General features: G+C 40.3%; 1 protein-coding gene across 1 annotated transcript; it reads right to left on the bottom strand.

Moving 5' to 3' along the window:
* Positions 1-536: 536 nt before the first annotated feature.
* LOC146615437 (plexin-C1-like) lies at positions 537-20,789 on the bottom strand. The gene is made up of 16 exons (XM_085375794.1): positions 19,784-20,789; positions 18,637-18,759; positions 13,592-13,726; positions 13,417-13,517; positions 13,235-13,340; positions 12,991-13,156; positions 11,090-11,192; positions 9,533-9,608; positions 9,124-9,162; positions 8,896-9,029; positions 6,039-6,218; positions 4,985-5,093; positions 3,081-3,266; positions 2,846-3,001; positions 719-815; positions 537-592 (listed from the first exon to the last, which is right to left on the bottom strand). Exons 1-16 carry the CDS (start codon positions 20,786-20,788, stop codon positions 537-539), a joined length of 2,772 nt encoding a protein of 923 aa, XP_085231920.1. The 5' UTR covers position 20,789.
* Between the last annotated feature and the right edge of the window lie 613 nt (positions 20,790-21,402).

The following is a 21,402-nucleotide window of genomic DNA, read 5'->3' as shown; positions in this document are numbered from 1 at the left end:
TACCAGTATTATGGCTTTCTATTGTCTTTCTCTCTCAGGTAATTTCATTCATGGGAAACAAATGTTGTTGCACATATATCAATATTTATTAAATATACAATTACAGTAAAAATACAATTACTTCATATATGATACAGCCAAAGACTGTATCAGGAAAGCAGAAATAGTAGAAGCTGATTTAACAAAATAATTCAACACTGTAGGAAAGCTTTTATTTGCATTCCGGAGGAGATTTAGATCAATAACCCCTTTCAAGCATGATGTAAAGTATAAAACATATATAAAATTAATAAATATATACAACAACTGGAACGCACACCGAACGTTAACCTACAGTATCATAAACTACCTTGAGTTAAGGTCGAATTATGAGGTTGCCAATCAACCAAAATTGAGAAACCTGAAATTTTTTTTGAAAATAAAAAAATAAATACACCTGAATTAAACAACACAGAAATTAATCCCAAGAGAGGGGAAAAACAGACATCAAGACTTCAAATATAATATCACTTGAATACAGAGACGGGCATCGGTGGTCAAAACCCATTCCTATCCGAGCGACTCTTCCGCCACAGATAGATGGCCAACAACACTGAAAGACAAACGGTAACAGATTTGACCTGAGCGGAAAAACTAGAACATCTTCAATTTGCAGTAGAAAAGGTTTTCAGGCGTTTTTAAGAAATTGTGTCCAGGTTTGAAGAAAAAGCCAACTTACCAGCAAGAATACCGGGTATCAGCAGGGAAAGTACTATTGGAAAGACACTGTGTGGTGGAGGATTACTGAGGCTCACTGTCTTGTCACCATACTTTATCTAGAAAACACAAAAACGCATTTCACAGAGGGACGTCTCAACAGAGCACTGGGTCACAGTATTTCCTCTATTACTACCATTTTGAAAGAAATATCAATTTGAAAACGACTGTAGAGAACTGTTGTTATCTCTATGTCTGTTTCATGGTTTTTTGTTTTACTATGTTCGTTCCTTTCATGTCCCAGTTTCATCTCTGTCTTGTCTTCAGCGTCTGTTGTGGAAGTCTTGTCTCTGTGTTTATTTACCTCCCAGAGGTGTCTCTGTTTAGTTTTTTCAGGTTCACGTTCTCACCGTTTCCTTCCTGTTTTATTTTGATAGTCCCGTGTACATTATATTCAGTTTTGCTTACTATGTCTCATTACTTCAGTCTTCACGTGGTCTTTGTTTTGTTCTCCCCACAAGCTGTGTGATCCATGGGCCCCTGTTGGACGCCAGTCTGTGAGTTACTGGTTTTCGTTCTTACCTGAGCTATTTTGAATAGCACATTTTGAGCTCTTAAGCAATGAAGCTATTTTAAAGTTTGTGTTCGTGAGTTTTGAGTCCTGCATTTTCGTCCCACCCTGCCTGCCGCATAGCAAAACCTGACATAAAAGGATTGATTCTCATTAGCTTTCCCTCACTTGTTGTACTGTTTCCGTTCAGGTTGCCAGCCCTCACCTGCTGCCTTCCTGGTGGTGCTCCAGTTTCTCCCAGCGTCCTAGCCTCTTGCTCTCCTGAAGCTTCTAGTGCGATCCCCCTCTTCCATAGGTCACTTGCAGTTTCACCCCGTCTTTCAGATGGATGCTTATTTTCGTATAGGCTGTTTCTTCTGGTATGCCAAATATATGGATGATGCTTCTTCACGATCTTGCTCAAGGTTGGTTTTTTTTTTTTCCTTGCATCTGCTGTGCATGGCTCAACAACATCACAAGGGCCTCGTTAGCTTCTTTGTGCCACTTTCCTAATTCTGTCACCCAGCACTGCATTTTGTTAAGTTTTGCTATTTCTTCTTGAATTGTTTCCTGAATTTCTCCAAATTTCCTTTTCATAGCATAACTGATGCAAATTAGTTCTTTTTTTCACTTCACTTTTGACTTCAGCTTTGAATATTTTTAGTTTTTGTGTGAGACTCTGCATGGTCACTGTGCTGTCTTCATGCCTGTGTCCATCTGTCCCGTTGTCTCTCTTCATCCCTTTTCAGCTTGGTTAGCATTTCGTCAGCTTTCTTTGGTTTCTTCTTTTGTTTTCCTCACGCGCATGCATCATTTGAACCGTGTCAGTATTTTTTAAAGTCAGTTCTTCCCAGTCAGTCACGTCTCCCTGTCACTGTTAGTTACTGTTGTCTCTGTGCTCCATGTTCTGTTTCTAAGCCCTCCTTGTGTTCCTGGTGTCTTGACTCTAGTGAAGGTTTAGTTTTTCTGTCTCATGTAGTCTCCGTGTGCTATGTGCTTGGGTCTAAACCTGCCATGTTCCACGTCTCTGTGTCAAGTCTGCTTATGTCTCATGCTTCCTGTTTTACTTTGATAGTCCTTGTCCTATGTCAGTGTATCTAGTTTTGCTTCCCTTTGTCTCATTATGTCTGATTAGTCCCAGCTGTGTTTCCCTCCTGTTTCTCATTCCCTCCTCGTGTATTTAAACCCTGTGTTTGCCTTTTGTCACGTCATACCCTCATGGTTGTGTGATTCTCTGTGTGTTTGGTTCATTAGGTTTCCCAGTTTAGTTTTGCATTGTTTATTTATTCAGCAAATAAAGCTGTTTTCTGAGTTTTGCCTACAAGTCTGCATTTGGGTCCTTTCCTGCCTGCCACACACGACCATTTCATGACATTTTTAAAGGCAAATAGCGCTGATTTGATCTTTTCTTCTGCTAATTGTATTTTAAAGCTCAATAAAAAAAACCCAAAAAAACAGTAATTTGAAAACATACCAGAAATGTATTTATGGTGTAAATTGTTAGCACAGTACTACACTTCTGAGGACTTTGTAAGATAATAGAGATGTTGTGATGTTATACCTATTATCACATTAATCACACTTAAAAGAAAGATTTACCTTTAAGTCATAAAATTCTGTGTTGGGTGGCCTTTTAATCCGACAGATAAATAAATCCATCTCTTTGGCCTCCAGGATACAGGGGTGTTCCTGTTTGTCTTGAACGCCCCACACTGATAACTCTTCTTTTGACATCTCCAGGTTGTCTGACTTTTTCTGAAACAACAACAGAAGTCTGATCTTCAGTGAGCTGATGTCATATGTTAGTAGATTGTTTCAACAGACGCAACATTACCTGTATGGTGACGCGTACATCTTCCCCTGTTCTTATAGCCGTGAAGCTGGTAAACTCAGGGTCCGGATAGTAGGTGATGTTTGTGGAGCAGGCCAAGGTTTGATTGGCTACTTTCAAAGACACACTGCTGCTCAAAGTTTTTTCAGCTGCAGGTGTGTCATAGGTGAGACTCTGCAAGGACTTTGACTGTATAACACAGAATGTATTTAGTGTGTGGACAGTACAGCAAGCAGATGATGATGTCAAGGTAAACCAAGCACAAACACATTTCCAAAAGAGCTGGAATGCTTACGTCACCTTATTTTGTTGAGCATAAAGTGCATCCAGGAAGTATTCACAGCACTTCACTTGTTCCACATTTTGTCATGTTTATTCCAAACATTCCAGCAGCTATTCCTTATTCCAAAATGGATAAAATTCACTTTCAAGACTCTACACACAGTGTACCACAGTGACACAGTGAATGATAGTTGTTTGAACTTATTGCAAATATAGTTTTTTAAATTAAGAATATAACATATACATAAGTATTTCCAGCCTTTTCAGATGTGGGGAAGGGTACAGAAAAGGTCCCAATGAGCAAAAATGCTGGCCTCTTGTATGGAACCACGGGGACTTCATAGTTCTGGCAGCCTGGCCAATCTGAGTCGGGTTAGAAGGGCCACAGTCAGGCAGGAGAACCTTCCAGAAGGACAATCATTTCTGCAGCACCTGAAGAACTCTCAGACCATGAGAACAAAACTCTTCGGTCTGATGAAACAAAGATGGAACTCTTTGGCTTAAATGCAAAGTGTTGGGAGGAAACTAGCACTGCTCATCACCTGCTCATCACCTGGCCGATACTATCCCTACAGTGAAGCATGGTGGTGGCAGAATAATGGTTAGGGTTGAGATGAGATGAATGCAGCGATATGCTGTGACATCCTTGATGATAACCTGCACCAGAGCACTCTGGACATCAGACTGAGGAGGATGCTCATCTTTTGGCAGGAAAACAATGCTAAGCACACAGTCAGGATAACAAAGGAGTGGCTTCAGGACAGTCTGTGAATGTCCTTGGGTGACCCAATTTAGAGCCCAGACCCAACTGAACCTCTCTGAAAATGGCTGTGCACCGATCCTCATCATCCAACCTGATGAGCTGGAGAGGTTCTGCAAAAAACAATGGGAGAGATTTCCCAAAAATAGTTGTGCCAAGCTCATAGTATCATAATCTAAAACAGTTAGGTCTGTAATTGCTGCCAGAGGTGCTTCAACAAAGTGCTGAGCAAAGGCTGAGAATACTTACATGTTATCTTTTTGTTTTTGATAAATTTGCAGGAATTCCAAGCAAATGTATTTCATTTAGTCTTTTTTCGGGTAATGTTTCTAGAATTTTAAATGGAAAATGAATTGAATCCATTTTGGAATGAGGCTGGAACAACTGCAGCGCTCTGAATACTTCCTGGAAGCACGGAGCCTTCAGGAATTCTTGACTAAGAAACTAGAAATATTTACATTTAAGTTGTGTTAAAACTGTAGCTGTAATAAATGTCAGACTGTAAATCCAAAATCCTCTTCATTCCTGCTGCACTGAACCATCTGTCTGACCCTCACTTTCATTTTCTCATTCATATATTCAACAGAAAAGGACACATCAGAGTGCATTAAAGAGATAATGATCGGGAACATGAAAACCTACTTTGCTCATTGTTAACATGAACACTTTTGTAATTAATCGTTCATCTAGACAAAGACGCCAATCGGTTACTCTTTCAGTCACAGCTAATCTCTCTGAAACTTTGTTCACCGAGTGTTTCCCAGGTTTCCCAAGCTAGTGAGTCCATCAACTCAGAGCAGAATGTTAGACTGACGTATTCAATTTATAATAAACAGTCCCATTTCCACTGTGTGTGTCTGCAGACCTGATAGCTGCTGTTTCTGGGAAGCTTGACGTCCTGCTTGGTGTGGCTGTGTTTCACTCCTTCAGCAACCTCCAGGTGTGACCCCATGAGTGTGAGCTTCCTCTTCCCACTGCAAAACACAGAGCAGCATTTATGCAGAGCAGAGAATATGAAAGACTCTTGATCACAGAGAAGTGAGTCATCCTTGGATCCAGCAGATCTCACTGAAGAATAACGAGAAGCTTATTGTTTGATGGACCAGAAAAATAACCATCTGTCTATTTTCTTTCCTGCCAACCTGTTATATTTGTAATAAATAAATAAAACTAATGTAGTTTTAGATTCGGATGATTAACACCACCTTGACTATCTGCCTCAGGAAGACTCCCCACTTCACTAGCTGGGCCCACGTCCTCATTTTAGGTTTGACAGCGTTGTAGTAGGTAAAAGTGAATGCTTTGATATGACTTGAGCTGTGGTTTGGGGAAGGCCTCGAAGGGGACTGGCGACGGCTCCCTGGCAGATCCCCGTGTACTAAATAGAAGTGAAGAAGTTAAAGAATGGAGAACAAGGACGGAGGGAGGGTGGTGCATGTAAACGAGAATGAACAGCTTGCAGAACTGGGGAAACCAGAAGGTTGTCATCTATAGACGAGCGTGCTTGGAAGCGTGGTCCTGCTCCTGAAATTACGATACATAATCTCCAATAAAATGATCTGCAGATGATTTTGATTAATCAGGTTTGTTATTGCACTTCTTCAGAAGATAATTTCTTAGAGACAGTGTGCTCCATATGTCACATTAAATGAGACATATGGAGCACATATGGCTGGGGGGTCATGGTTTGGTCCTGCCTTCGCTATTGTGGTTGAGGGTAGGGACGGCCTTAGGCGTCTGGGGATTCCCAAAGGTGGCCTCCTCAAAAACAACTATCAGCACAAGTTTCTTTTAATCATAATTGCAAAGAAACTGACATTAAGCAAAGAGTTCAAACTCTTTCTGTAACCTCGGCTTCTGGAAGTTGTGGATCTACGATCAGCAGTTATCACTAACGAATTGTGCAAAACTAATTTTACCTCATCCAGCTGCTGCTTGGAGTAATGTTGCCGCAGGATGGCAATGAGCGGTAAGTGATGTTGGCGTCACCATGGCAACTACCATCTTCTAGGATAACACACACACGGACCACACCTTTGATATCTGTGCTGGGAATGTGGAACGTCAGACTGACGCCAGCGTTGTCCCAAATAGGAGACCTGAGCAAAGACACACAGACTCAGTGACATCATCACGACATGCAGAAAACCTTTTTTTGGTTTTTACTAATTTCGTTGTTTGCACCTTAATTTTCAATGCTTAAGTTATTTTATTGTTTTGTGTGGGAGACTTCATTGTGAATTTCACTGCATGCTGTAAACTGCTGTGTTTTTTCTTACTGTGCAGACAACACTACATTTCTCCTCCTTCTGTTTTACACTCAGAAACCAAACAATCTGCGTTTCAAACTGTGCATCATTTGTCCTAATTTCTGCAAGCCTGAGTCTAAAAGCTCCAAAGCCAAAAAAACATAAATAAAAATCAGCGTGTCCAGTAAAAATGAATATTTGTTGTCAATGAAATCTGTATCAGTGTTTTTTAAACTCATTTTTAACTATTTTGCCATCGATAAGTGCTGGGTGAGAACTCACATATTCCCAAATTGTAGAATATGGTGGTTTGTTACCAGAAATGGGCAGTAACGCGTAATCTGATTACTTTTTTCAGATAACGAGTAAAGTAAGGGATTACTATTTCAAAAACGGTAATTAGATTACCGTTGCTTTCCCGTAGGAACGCTGCGTTACTGCGTTACTAAAACCGTGATTTTTTTTTTGCGAGAATGTCTCATGACAGTGACGTAAGCGAGTGCGACATTTGTGACAACAGCTGTGTGCAGATCAACAGTGGATCATATATCGAGTGCAGAGAGAGTATGAGCGTGCAGCGTTTAAAGCGTGGAAGTACTGACCTTACTTTGAGTTTGATTCCATAAAAAGTGACAAAAACAGTGTCCATCGTGCGTGGGAAGAAAACTTCTTTTTACAGCGAAAAAAACCCCTAAACAAGCACCGAGTAGCTGCCACGTAATGGGATTCTTCCACTGACCGCGGCACACCTGCACCAGGGTAAACCTCCGCCTACCCCACTCCTGCTTTACAGGTGAAAATAGAGCAACAGGACCGCTGAGTCTTTGACTTTATTTATTTTCTGCTGTGTTTTACTTGCATCTATTTGAAAGACTGAGTGTAAACACAAAATATATATATATTTTATGTGCTGGAATGTGCAGAAAATAGGTTTAAATATTAAACTAATTTCTTCCAGTCAGAGAATGTTGCAGATAATTAAATTTTTGCTTGATGCATAAAGTTAAAAGATTAAAACTAATAAAACAAGTTTTAAAAAGAGACTTTTCCATCTGATTACATTTTGTATGATGGATTATGCAGAAAAAGTAGAATTGGGCTGAAAGATCTATCGCTTTATCACCTCTTCAGGTTGTAAATCGTGTTTTTAAAAAGTAACTAAGTAACTAATTACTTTTGAAAATAAGTAATCAGCAAAGTAACAGGATTACTTTTTTGGGGAAGTAATCGGTAATTAGTTACTGATTACTTTTTTCAAGTAACTTGACCAACACTGTTTGTTACAGAGGTGGGACCAAGTCATTGTTTTGCAAGTCAAAAGTAAGTCTGAAGTTTTTATACTCGAGTCAAGAGTCAAGTATCAAGTTCCTGGTAAAGTCTGAAACTTTGAATTTCAAGTCTTTTCAAGTCTTTAAAAGAAAAAAGAAAAAAAAATGCAATTGTATGCTAAAAAGGAGACCACTTATCTCAACACATGATGAAACACGTGAACTTACAAAATATACACAAAGTTATTCTGAAATTGCACCTCTATAAAATGCAGCTCAATTAAACTTAGCTGTAGGAATAGTCTTCCCCTGAATGAAAATTGCAAAAGCAGAACTTCTATTCAGACAAAAACTGATTTCCACAGTAGAAAACAAAGAACCATTGCAGTAAATGTAGTGCGCTGTGATTGGCATGTCCTCTCTCTCCTGCCTAGTCTGTTTGTGCACATATGTATCTGTATGTGTCTATGTCTGAGTGACAGAGTGTGCGTTCCCTGCGTTCAGGTACAGGACCCAATTTCTGAAACAGACCCCGCTCACCATCCACCGACAATTGTGAGATAACAAGCTGCATGTTAGATGCGCTTGTAGAATTGGATTTAAAATAGCATAACAAAAATATCATAGACGTGAAAGCCAAACAATATCATCAACGTAGCCTGGACAACATTTGCTAGTAAGATGAAGTCAGCTATCACATCGTAGCAAAAGAGAAGCACCACCTACTGTTCTTTATGCAACTTCAAATGTCGGACAAAGTTGGAAGTTGTTCCATCTTCGGCTGTGATTCTCTTCTTGTATGTTTTTGCATATTGCATTTCATTTTTTGTTGACTACTTCGTAGTTTATGTACCTGAAAGAAATTCCTCTTGGCAGCATTTTTGGCTTGAGTGTTTTTTTGTTTTTGTTTTTTTTTAAATCTGGTTAATTTGATTGGCTGTGCAACAGCTCATGCACACAGTACGTAGTGTGGTGAATGAATGAATAAATGGTGCACACTTTTTATATAATATGCTTGTTAAATTTTAGATTTGGAGTAATATAGCAAACCTTTTCAAGCAAACAGGTTCAAGTCCAATTCAAGTCCCAAGTCATTGGTGTAAAAGTCCAAGTCAAGTCACAAGTCTTTTTTCAAGCCATAAAATTAATGACTCGAGTCCGCACCTCTGGTTTGTAATATGGGTGGTGTTCCCCTGGATTAAAATCTGCTCTTTATTCAGTTATTTCTCAGCATCTTAGTGATCTGTACAGTGACTCACTCTTTTGGAGTACATTCAGCATGCGTCTGGATCCTCACTCGTGTTACAAAACCAAGGTTTTGACCTGATAACACCGCATGGTTACTCCCATAGAAAGACACCACACTGGGAGTGATGGAGTAGATCTCCGGCCCCTGGCAGCAACACACAAAAATAATCAGATCATTTAGTTTCCTTCTGCTGACATCATGACCTCTACTGGATGGGGATAATGAGGATCAGACTCACAGATTTCTTCCCAGACTCCAAATCGTTGCAAGCTCTGTCCTGCGGGAGGGATACAGCACTTAGCATCTGCACAGCACTATAATCTATCAGGACTGACCTAGGACCTGTTGTAGCTAACGTTAGTTTAGTTCAAAAAGAGGAGTAAACAGAAAACTGCTAATAAAAGTATTGACATTTTTTTTATAATCTAGACATGTAAATCATTGTACTGATGAAGCAATAAGCACTTGGTGAATAACATTTTTTAAGTTAAAAAAATCGTTCTTTAGCATCTCTGGTGTATGTTTAATAGTTTCATTTTCTACCATCAATCCCATGTTTCTTGCTCAATGTTAAAAGTGATGACTTTAAAATAATGTAGCACAGACTGATATGAAGTATGAAAATCCAGAAAATCAGTCATTAGTACATCAGTCTTTCCTTGGTTAGCCCAGGAACAGCTGTTTTTGTTCCATCCACAACCAGCTTTGATGCACTCCTGACACCTGGACAGGAGACATATTGGAGATGAGATGAACAAAATAAAAGGTGTAATCACAAAAAAGATGAGCATGAAGAAGAGACGGGAAACAGCTTTCTTTTTACTCTGACTGTGAGTTGTTTCAGTCATTTAAGGTGATCAGACTTTCTGTGTGTGGGACTAAAAAAGGACCAGATACAGTAACAAGTCACTTTGTGCCTAAGTATAAAACATCGTGGACACTGATCTGATATCATAAAAGACAGCTGTGGTTTTGTTATAACAAATGTTTTACTGACATCAGGTGAGAATTACAGGTTGGCAACCAAAACACTGCATAGGATTGTTTGACTGTGTCTTATTGATTTTTACTCACTGAAAACAGGAAAAATATTTTTAAAATCCCATCTCGTCAGGTTTTCTTGCAAACCTCATTTTTTAAATGTAATTAAGTGTACAATTAAGCAGTCAAAATCTGGTATCCTATACTTGAGTAAAAAAAAAAAACATTTCCAACAATGATTTCTTACATTAATTTGATATTTCTAACACAAGAGAAATACACATGGAAAATGCGAGGAAATAAGGGGGGTCAGTAGGAGGGGGGTCCGGTGGCAGTGTGAGGACCTCAGATGATCGCGTCCTAACAGGTTTAGTTTGTTCACAGTGAAAGTAAGGAATCTCAGAGAAATTATGCCGAGTTAATTGGAATAAAATATTGATTTTTTTCATCGCGGTTGCGCTTTTTAAAAAAATGTAAATTTCTCTTGTTTTGCAAACAAAACTGTATGTGAGGGAAATGGAGATCAGTTTTGGATTCAGCACCCTACAAAACATAAAATTTTACCAAAAATATTCCTTGCAGCTGAAAATGTTTTTTTGCAGACGTGTCTGCGCTCACACGTCTGGTGGGACTCGCCGAGACAAGAGGAAAGCAGTCGAGGAATCGAGGATGCGACGACTCTCGTACTTTTCATGTGTCTTTTATCTAATATCTCATTTATTAATTTTATTAATTTCTTATATTTTAGTCTCTGCTTTAATCTTGGCATGCACTTCAGTGAGAACTGCAGAAACATTCAGTCTGCGTTATTCTGCAGGAATTAAGGGGGAAACCGGCTGATGTTCTGACTACAGCTGAATTTAGGAAGCTGTGTTAGTTTACTGTGCTGACTAACAACATCTAACAATAATGATGATGTTGCTCTGGGGAAACTCCAGACCACAGCACATTGCGAGTGCTCACTTGATAAAAATTCCTGTCTAAAAAGTCTCTGTACACCTCCAGACGTCCTTTTTGTCTTGACGATGGCTATACTACACCAAAATAAAGACCACTCGCTAACAACGTCTGATACAGTTACAATTATTAAACTTTTCTAGCTTTGGTCATGAAGGTTTCATTCTCTCTGATTTCTAACCGTGACCTGATTGTCTGATCTGTCTGATGTACTGTAGTCTGTCCACAGTGAGTCGTTGAATTCTTTCTGATATTGATGGACTTACAACACGAAACTTGGCGCTCCCCTGATGTTAGAGCAGTCGTTTAACCTCAGTCGTTGTGACAGTGGTGATGTCCCAAGTCTGAATTTTACTGTGACATCAAGGCCTGTAAATTAAAAAAAAAAAACTTACGATGAATGTCAGTGTCTCTGTTATTACAGGGAGTGCAGAATTATTAGGCAAATGAGTATTTTGTCCACATCATCCTCTTCATGCATGTTGTCTTACTCCAAGCTGTATAGGCTCGAAAGCCTACTACCAATTAAGCATATTAGGTGATGTGCATCTCTGTAATGAGAAGGGGTGTGGTCTAATGACATCAACACCCTATATCAGGTGTGCATAATTATTAGGCAACGTCCTTTCCTTTGGCAAAATGGGTCAAAAGAAGGACTTGACAGGCTCAGAAAAGTCAAAAATAGTGAGATATCTTGCAGAGGGATGCAGCAGTCTCAAAATTGCAAAGCTTCTGAAGCGTGATCATCGAACAATCAAGCGTTTCATTCAAAATAGTCAACAGGGTCGCAAGAAGCGTGTGGAAAAACCAAGGCGCAAAATAACTGCCCATGAACTGAGAAAAGTCAAGCGTGCAGCTGCCAAGATGCCACTTGCCACTAGTTTGGCCATAATTCAGAGCTGCAACATCACTGGAGTGCCCAAAAGCACAAGGTGTGCAATACTCAGAGACATGGCCAAGGTAAGAAAGGCTGAAAGACGACCACCACTGAACAAGACACACAAGCTGAAACGTCAAGACTGGGCCAAGAAATATCTCAAGACTGGTTTTTCTAAGGTTTTATGGACTGATGAAATGAGAGTGAGTCTTGATGGGCCAGATGGATGGGCCCGTGGCTGGATTGGTAAAGGGCAGAGAGCTCCAGTCCGACTCAGACGCCAGCAAGGTGGAGGTGGAGTACTGGTTTGGGCTGGTATCATCAAAGATGAGCTTGTGGGGCCTTTTCGGGTTGAGGATGGAGTCAAGCTCAACTCCCAGTCCTACTGCCAGTTTCTGGAAGACACCTTCTTCAAGCAGTGGTCCAGGAAGAAGTCTGCATCCTTCAAGAAAAACATGATTTTCATGCAGGACAATGCTCCATCACACGCGTCCAAGTACTCCACAGCGTGGCTGGCAAGAAAGGGTATAAAAGAGGAAAAACTAATGACTTGGCCTCCTTGTTCACCTGATCTGAACCCCATTGAGAACCTGTGGTCCATCATCAAATGTGAGATTTACAAGGAGGGAAAACAGTACACCTCTCTGAACAGTGTCTGGGAGGCTGTGGTTGCTGCTGCACGCAATGTTGATGGTGAACAGATCAAAACACTGACAGAATCCATGGATGGCAGGCTTTTGAGTGTCCTTGCAAAGAAAGGTGGCTATATTGGTGGCTGATTTGTTTTTGTTTTGTTTTTGAATGTCAGAAATGTATATTTGTGAATGTGGAGATGTTATATTGGTGTCACTGGTAAAAAAAATAATTGAAATGGGTATATATTTGTTTTTTGTTAAGTTGCCTAATAATTATGCACAGTAATAGTCACCTGCACACACAGATATCCCCCTAAAATAACTAAAACTAAAAACAAACTAAAAACTACTTCTTCCAAAAACATTCAGCTTTGATATTAATGAGTTTTTTGGGTTCATTGAGAACATGGTTGTTGTTCAATAATAAAATTATTCCTCAAAAATACAACCTGCCTAATAATTCTGCACTCCCTGTAGTGATATGTCTGTTTTAATGAGCTGAGCCAGTATATAATAATAAACAGAGTCAGAGAACCTCTATCATTATATCTGAGTATAATATATTTTCTTATGTTGGCAAATGTTGCAAATCAATAAACAACTTTTACTGTGAAGTGTTTTTAATTCTTGGAATTATTTCTGAAAAGCCACTGACCATCAGCAGGAAGTGTACGATCAGACAGGATGCAGGTGCAATGTGGGAACTGTGGAGGAGGGCTATTCGAAACACAAATCGAGCCAGACCTTGCAGCAAACTGACAGGCAAACCTCGATGACACTTCTTCACCCACAGTCAGGTGTGCGTGGACTTTTAGTGAGATCTGAAAATGAAGAACAAAACTGACAAATAACTGAAAGCCACAAATGGTTACAGTCCCGAGTGTGTTTGTAAGCTGCACCTGTCCGGTTGTGTCCTTTTCTACTCTGTGGGAAATCATTTTGTGTTGGGACTCATCAGGAATGGACAGCCAGTCTGAATCTGTGCAGTCATCTTCAAATGTGCAGCTACGAGAAGAAAAAGAAATGATCACCAAGTTCAGAATTGTTTGAAGACGTCAGCTGCACGTGTTGTTTCTCTCACCTGCGTTTAGAGCTACACCACACACAGTATGGATCCTGTGCAGACCAACACTCCTGCAGATTTGTGTACGTGCTGCACTTCGACACAGGAACTCGCTTTATCTAGAACAACAAACACTGTCAAATGCAGCACAGGTACATGTGACATTCAGATAATCTGTAAAAAATATAAGTACCTGGTTACTAAATGGCACATACACATGTTTCTGATCCACTGGATCCAGATGTAATTTGGGAAACACTTTGCGGTCATCACTGGTCCTGTAGAGCACCGTGGGACAGCCAGCGTGATAGTTCCTGTCCACAGACAGCTGACAACAAGAAGGAGGTTTTGCCAAATTTGCCTTTGAACACTGGGTTAAAACTAATAACGGGATCACACCAGCGCAGAAATAAAAAACAATGTGTAGAAAACACTGCTACTGTTTTAGAGAACTCTTTGTTGCTGCCTAATTTCATCACATCCTCCAACTGTCATTGTGTTGCTCAGTGTATGAGTCAGAGTGATTAAATTTCTGACCCCATGAAAAATTTCATGTAGTCACAAAATATATTTGGGTCTTAAAATGAAGGTGATGCAGCTTTTTAAATGTAAATTAACAGCTTTAATAATAGCTGTAAATACGCTTTTTAAACTTTGTCTCCAAAAACAGACAATATGAAAAATAGGATAAACATGAATTCAGGATACTCAGGCGTAAAGAGATGTGTAGAGATGTCATGGTGAGTGTGAGAGTGCAAGGGAAACAAAAGGTGATAAAATGATCAGACACTGACATGAGACCAGTGGAACATGTGGGAGTCCACCGTGAGTCAGCAGCACTGGTGTGATAGTTTTTCTGTTTGGTCCCCTCTGCAGACCTGATCACAAGGCACCAACCTCGAGCATGATCTCAAAACAACCCCCAGATCCAAGTTAAAGAAACCCGGTCTACAAGCTGGTTGGCGGTCATGTTAGAGTGATACCGCCAACTTTTGAGGGTTGTACAGATTGGGTCATATCAGCACAGACATTTAAAAAATACATTTAATTTTAAATAGTACAAAGACAATAAATACATTTTTTGAAGCAAAGAAAATTTAATAAAAAAAATGAACACTGACCATTATATCCTTTTTTGAACTGGATGCCAATACATTTTTTTTTTAAAGTTACAAAAACAGGAACAAAATTTTAAAAAAAAATATTAGTGGAACATCTCACAACTCATTAAAAGTTTATAGTGATTAAAACCAGTTCAGAGTCCACTTCTAAGGCCTGTAACAGCTATATTGTAGGTGTTACCGTAAAGTTAAACCTGTTTTAGGCTGGACTGTTTTCAACCAGGTCATATTTTGTTTATATTTCAGGTCCTTTTAATATGTCTGCTGTTTACCTCAGCAATACACCACATCTAATTACTCTGGAGGAGGCTGTAAAACTTTGTGAAAGTCCGTTTGGAGTCCATAAGTCAGTAAAGCTCAGTTATGGCAGTGATAATGAGACAAGTTTTTGAGGATATCCTGAACTTTTCTGTAGGCGAGTGCTGCTAGTTTTGCTGCTGTTAGCAGCTGTTAGCCTCTTATAGCTGCTGTTAGCCTACATTTGTGAAACTTTCTTTGAAGTGGATCTAATACTGTTGATCTCAGACACTTAATGAAGAAACTCTAATATGATGTGAGAATGTTATCAAACTGTAAAGTGGGATTTTTAGGACTATTGAGCCTAAATTAGCTGGCATAATCTCACCTGATAACCACCTGTTGTTGTTTAGCTGCCACAAATAAACGCCTCCTTTTATGTATTTTTAATGGATGATGTCTAAGTTCATAAGAATGTATCACTTTGGTTGAAGACGTAATGGCACACTTTCTTGTATAACTGATGAGCACAACGTTCTTTTTTCTATTAAATTACCTAAAAATACTTCATGTACCTTTAAAAGAAGATAACATAAGGTCTGAGAAAGTGGACATATTTTATTGTTTGTGATCAGTTCACTTTCTTTGCATGTATGAACACAAATGTCATACTGCGACCATAATGACCTTTAATTGACAAACATTTTATATTGCAATTAAGCCAAATAAAGTATTACAGTTGGTATCCATGCTAAAGGTCTGGGTGTTAAAAATGATGGTGAGGGTAACATGGAGCCTCATGGCAGCATTTCAAATGTTGAAACAAACACTTCCATTAAACTCTCAGATCGATTAAGCAATGTCTCAGAGTGCAGCAAATCTGTCTCCTCCTCGTATTCAACCACAAACAGAAATGAATGCACTCATGATTCATGCTGCTTCCTTGGAAGAAGCCATGCTCTATATAGCAGAATGACTAAGAAGCAGAAAAGAACAGTTTTGCAATAAAATAGAAATATCTGCAGCAAACAGCAGCGGTGCTGAATGCTGAGATCATGGCAACGTTTCAGAGGCCCACTCAGATGTAATGGTGTCATATTTCTAAACAGGATCAGCACGAATGCTGCAAGATAGTGACCGGAAAAGGAGTCGTGTCATCAGAAACATTTACTGTCTGCCAGCATCCAGTTAGAAAAACACTTTAGAACTCTTTACTCCGTCGAATTCCTCTAGAATTAAATGAAATTGTTACATTGTGACAGTTACACAGTAGTGTAAGGAATTTAAAGTATTGTGTAACTTCAGGTAATATAGAGGAAAAGAGACACAAATTAAATTATTAGCAATTTTAAGTAATGCAAAAATAATTTTAAGCAGTAAGTAATTTACAGGTGTTTTAATGGAAAAAGATATACAATGTATATAAGACCCCCCTCTGCCTCCCTGTGGGTTGGTATGTCTGTGTTCTTTCTCAAGATTGGCTCTTCTACAAGAGGCCTGGGAATCTGGGGCCAGTGCTTAGCTTAGCTGTCCCAAGGACTTTACTCTTCTGAACAGAGATCTCTGATGTTGTGCCTGGAATCTACTGAAGCCGTTCTTCCAATTTGGGGGTTACAACTCCTAATGCTCCTGTTACCACAGAGAGCACTTTGGTATTTCTCTTTTTTCTCACTCTCCTTCCCGACCTTGCTGTCTGCCAGGATGTGGCAAACCCAGCGGTTATTCAAAAGAAAACAATTGCATTTTTTGTTCCTTGTCAACCACCACATTGTCTGGTTGGTTTCCATTGGATCTTGGGGACTTCAAGTGGGGAAAAGGTCTTCCTGTACACTGTCCCAGGCACTTGGTTGTGCTTCTCAGTGTACACAGCTTTCATCTTACATCCTGCTACTTTGTACTGAATAGTCACTGGGGTACCTTTGGCCAGCCTGCAACTTGGGTCCTGTCAGGTGTAGTGGACTCCTACATGATCATGGCAGCACAAGAACAACCATAACTACAAGATCAGAGGCCGTGTCCTTTAAGCTGGCCTTTTTACCGGCTGGCAGGATTTCACTTTGTCTACCTGTCGGTGGTACGGCCTATGCAGGGGTTTGCCCGTCCAGGATAGTTCCTCCTCCTGTTCCTCATTAACATGTGTCTTCAACTGCCGAGGCAGTCTTGAAGCAGTTAGTCTTTAGGGACCACCTCTCTGATGTATTTGAGGATGCTCCATGTTCCATTCTGGCTCTGACACTCGCTGATCCTCACCCTCCCGCTTCCCATTGCTAGTAACATGGAGATATCTGTACATTGTGAGGAGTTTTTGTATTTTGATTTCAGTGGCATCCTCCTCCTCCTATGGCCAGCTTATTATTCTATCTGGGTGTCTAATGACTGTCAGGGCCTATGTATTTGTAGTTTTAATCCCAACACTTTTTACCACTCAGTTGGCTGCTCAGTACACATCTTGTCTACTTGAGGTACTTGACTGTGGCTGACCTTTGTGCATTTCTGTCATGTTTCCTGTTGACCTGTGGGATATCCAGGTACTTGTATCCTTTATGTCTGCTTCTCTGCCCTCTGGCAACTCCATCACCTTCACTCTCTTTGCAATCATTCATTGTAAAGGAGCTGACTGATGATCGCTTCACTCCTGAATTAATGTCCGTATCAGCTCTCTGCAATAAGCTGGCTTAGAGGGTTGAGGTCTATGCAAAAGCAGTAGGTACAGTGCATCACCTAGATATGTTTGAAACTTTATGGTGACATGAGTGATTGCCTTTGGGGTTGTTGAATGAATGTTCTTAGTGCACTGTTAGTCTGATACAGTGCCAAGCACTCCAGTGTTTGCGTGTGGGGCACTGAGTGACAGGCTTTCTCGTAGTCAGTGCAGCGGTGTTTAGGGTGGTCTGCCTGGTCTAAGAGTCTTGGTGCACTGCTCTGTCAAACAGGAGTAGATGCCTTCATCCTGTTTTTATTTCTGAGCAAGTGTTCACTTGCCTTTCATGGAATGCTGCTAGCGACTTCAGCCAGTTCTTCTTCTTCCAGTATTACTCAGTTGCAGTTCAGGGTGCATCTGTTCCCATGTTATTATTTCGTTGTAGCTGGGAGAACAGACCATTTATTGTTTATTTCTTCAGCTTAGTGGCTTGAGCTGTGAGCCTTTGTTTGGCAGCTTTCAGAGTCGCACTTATGTACTTATATTGTACTTCATATTCATCTATTCATCATGCTTCTCATTGAACCATTCTGCATCTCGGTAAACTGACTAACATTGTTCCAGACTTCCTTGATTGTGGTTTCAAGCTTTCTTCCCTTCCTATATAGATGTTTGACCTGACACTCATGTGCTTCTCAGATTACTGTGGTAGTATGAGCTCCCTGTTTCACATTTGTAAACTGTGCCAGTGCATCGGGGTAGTCTGTCTTGTTTGGGTGGCTACCCTAAGTCAGAGATTCATCTGCTGAAAATCACTTCACTAACTGACATCAGTAGCATCTATCTAACTTTGTGGGACTGGCAAGAGAACTCAGTTAATCTTTGGCTTTATTAGATCACAGTAAAATGCAAGAGACTATGGCAGAGGAAGGCATTACATGGAGCTGCATTCCTCCATCCATTAAAGCCATTAAGCTACTATTATAATTTATACATGAGTGTAAATGCACCCTGAAAGAAAATACTTTAGTAAATATAGTAAATATTGTGTCAAGCAAGCACAATATGATTCTTTAACGATGTGAGTGAGCTGTCAATACAGAATCTCTGCTGAATGGGGTTTTTTTTGTCAACTACATGAAAGCAGGTGGAGGATGATGAGTGATGGAGGAGAATCCAAGCAGAAGGCAGTGTTAGATACTTATTTCTATTAACTGATATCTATTACTTAATACACACCTTAATGAGCTGCCCGTCTCCTGTCCCAATGAAGAAAACCATCCAGCCTCTCTGCCTCACTGCCAGCACAGAGGTCATGGAGCTGTGCCTGAAGAGCACTGCCTTCGGTTTCAGGATCTTTGGCTGAAAAACAGGCAACCAGCAGATCGGATATTTACAAATAACTAACCAGAAGAAGTACTGAAAGTACCTGATATAGAAATAGCATCTCATTACTCAAAGTCTAAAAAAAGCCTTGTGTTGTTGTGCCATCAAAGTGACCTCTATTTATTCACTTTGTATTTTTGTCTTGTCAAAAAATTAAGTGCTAGCAAATACTTCGTAGTGCCAGTTGAAAATTAAGAAGTACATAATGTGGCAACATGTCACGTGTACTGTTTTAGGGTTTTTTCTTTTCTTTTTTTTTATTACATCATGTGTACAGTTTAAAAATTAGCCTTAAAGAATCAATGGAACTAAACTTTTTTATAGATCATTTCTGTTTATATACATTTACTTAATTGAATACTAATTAGATGCAGTTTCACACACAACACGTCTTGTCTAAACAGAATGATCTCCCATCCACAGCTGCTAAAATCCAGAGAGTTGTGTTGGTCAGCAGCTGCAGCAACATGGTTTCTACTTACAGTTTGGAAAACTAATATTCTGATAATGAATCAATATGAGGTCCTATGAATGCACAGCACCAACTCTACAGAAGGCTTAAGCTGGTCTGTATACTTTATGGTTTTTAATAAATCAAACATCTTCACATGAACCAGCAGACAACACAGTACTTTAAATACCTCAGAATCCTTATTCAGTCATGACTTTTAGTTCATTTTTTTACAATATGAGGCCCTGGATTTTTTTTCTGTTTTCTAAAGTCTAAATATTTTTAAAACTTTTAATGGAATATTTTGTGTCATTTATTTGATTCGTCGCTGTTATTTTAGTTCCACCATAATTATTTTTTGTTTAGTTTAATAATACAGTAGATTGTGTCCCTGCACATTTCTTACAGTTGTTATGTCTTTTTGATGCCACATAACAATGACTTAATGCTACTTTCTACAAACCAGAGAAAAAAATGGGACAGGTGGAAACAGTTTCAACACAAAAAATAACCATTAAAAAAATAAACTTAAGTTATTCAGCGACCCACCGTCGCTTCTGTTGGCGCAGAGGTGTAGAAGTCTGGATCTCTGTCGGTGTTCGTGCTGTAATCAGGGCTGATGTCAAACACCATCAGCTCGGTGTCGGTGTCTCCTCCATCGATACCGAACACGCCGCTCCAAAGCACCGGCTGCTCCCCCGGGATGACCGAGGAGGCCACGAGTCTGCTGCGTTCACCGTTAGAGACACTGAGAGTCGCGCCCCGCAGAGACCTGAGTGTGTCAGTTTTACTTTTATCGCCTTCGAGCCAAATGAGACGGACTCTGTTTGTTCGAGCTGAGAGCACGTTGGAGAACAGATAGATGGTTGAACTGATCTGAAACCCGTCAACAAACTCCACGTCACCTTTACTTTTGATCCCAGGTTCGCCCGAAGCTCCATCAGTCACAGAAAAAATACCTCCACCCTGTTTGTTATCCGTATTCTGAAGGTTGACAGCCTGCTGATTAATACCACACTTGTTGTTTTCGGGCTGTTCTTTGTTTTGTTGGATCGCGGTCAGAATGTAAGCGTCGGTCTGAGTTTTCTTCTTCACATCCACCAGAAAGCTGACAGACCTGCTGCTGTTCTTCAGAGGTCCCACCTGGAAGTGTTCCCTGTACAGAAGGTTGGAGATGTTCTTCAGGTCCAGAATCTCGCAGTAACCGCAGTCATCGTCAGTCACACCGCAGCTGATCAGAGAGTCATTCTTTGTGAATGGCAACAGCACGTTGATGCTGAAAGTTGCGTTCCACTCAGCTGCCTCAGAAACCCGGTAAAACTGGACATCATCCTGCTGGTTTCCGGTCTTTAAGATTCCTCTCTGGGTCAGACTGTTGATCAGACTCAGGCCGTGGCTCAGCTGGTACAGCCTCTCCTTTGTGGCGACGTAAAGTGTGTTTGAGGTCACGGCGAACTGACGGATGTCTCCATTAAACGTGAAGCCTCCATCCTCCTCCAGGCACAAACCCGGTTCTCCGCAGAGAACAGAAAGCAGAGCGAGCAGCAGGATCATCTTGAACCTACAGCAATACTTCCTCTACACAGCGAAGTCTGGCACGGCACTCGGCTCTCTCTCTCTGACGTGGTGTCTCAAGACTTGTGCGTAAAAGCGCAGCGTGGGTCTAAAAGCTGAGACGAATACTGCCTTCCGAAACGTCAGAACAAAGCCTGTTCGGCTTTTTTTTACATCCTGTCAGAAATTATATCTAAGAGACAAGTTAACAGTAGCAGCCTCTCTCTCGGTGCCATGAAGTCAGAAAAAACTAAGGAAGACAAGACACATCCTCTTTCTGACGTGCACAGTTGTCTAAAGTGTGCAACCTTTTAAGAGCAGCACTCTCTCAGTGTCTTCATTTCCGAAAAAAAGTTTCGCTTTGTACCCCTGCGGTGAAAAGGAAGTAGTTCAGCGTTGTATTCTTATGGCAATATTTCGCTGCATATGTGTTTGTGAGTACAATAGCCAGAAATAGTTACAACTATACCCGGTCTCCCCTGTTTCTGGCATTTGTTGCTTTCGAGCTCTTTTAAAGTAGTGGATGCAAAATGTAATGCAAACTATTTACATGTCTCTGCTGTTAAATAGTACAGCTATTTTCTCAGCAATACAATTAGTACTTGCATGGTATG

This window comes from Diplotaxodon limnothrissa, linkage group LG17 (genome assembly GCF_057381915.1).
Source record: "Diplotaxodon limnothrissa isolate DT_005_m linkage group LG17, D_limnothrissa_male_GT1.1, whole genome shotgun sequence".
Lineage (NCBI taxonomy): Eukaryota > Metazoa > Chordata > Actinopteri > Cichliformes > Cichlidae > Diplotaxodon > Diplotaxodon limnothrissa.
The sequence above is the reverse complement of the archived record's forward strand: the minus strand, read 5'-3'. Positions and strand labels throughout refer to the sequence as shown.

Excerpts from the sequence above, each read along its gene's own strand:
- LOC146615437 (XM_085375794.1), bottom strand. The coding sequence starts at position 20,788 with ATGATCCTGCTGCTCGCTCTGCTTTCTGTTCTCTGCGGAGAACCGGGT. Across the intron at positions 11,193-12,990 it reads TCGTACACTTCCTGCTGATG|GCCTTGATGTCACAGTAAAA; the intron begins GTCAGTGGCTTT and ends TTTAATTTACAG. Across the intron at positions 816-2,845 it reads CAGAATTTTATGACTTAAAG|ATAAAGTATGGTGACAAGAC; the intron begins GTAAATCTTTCT and ends TGTGTTTTCTAG.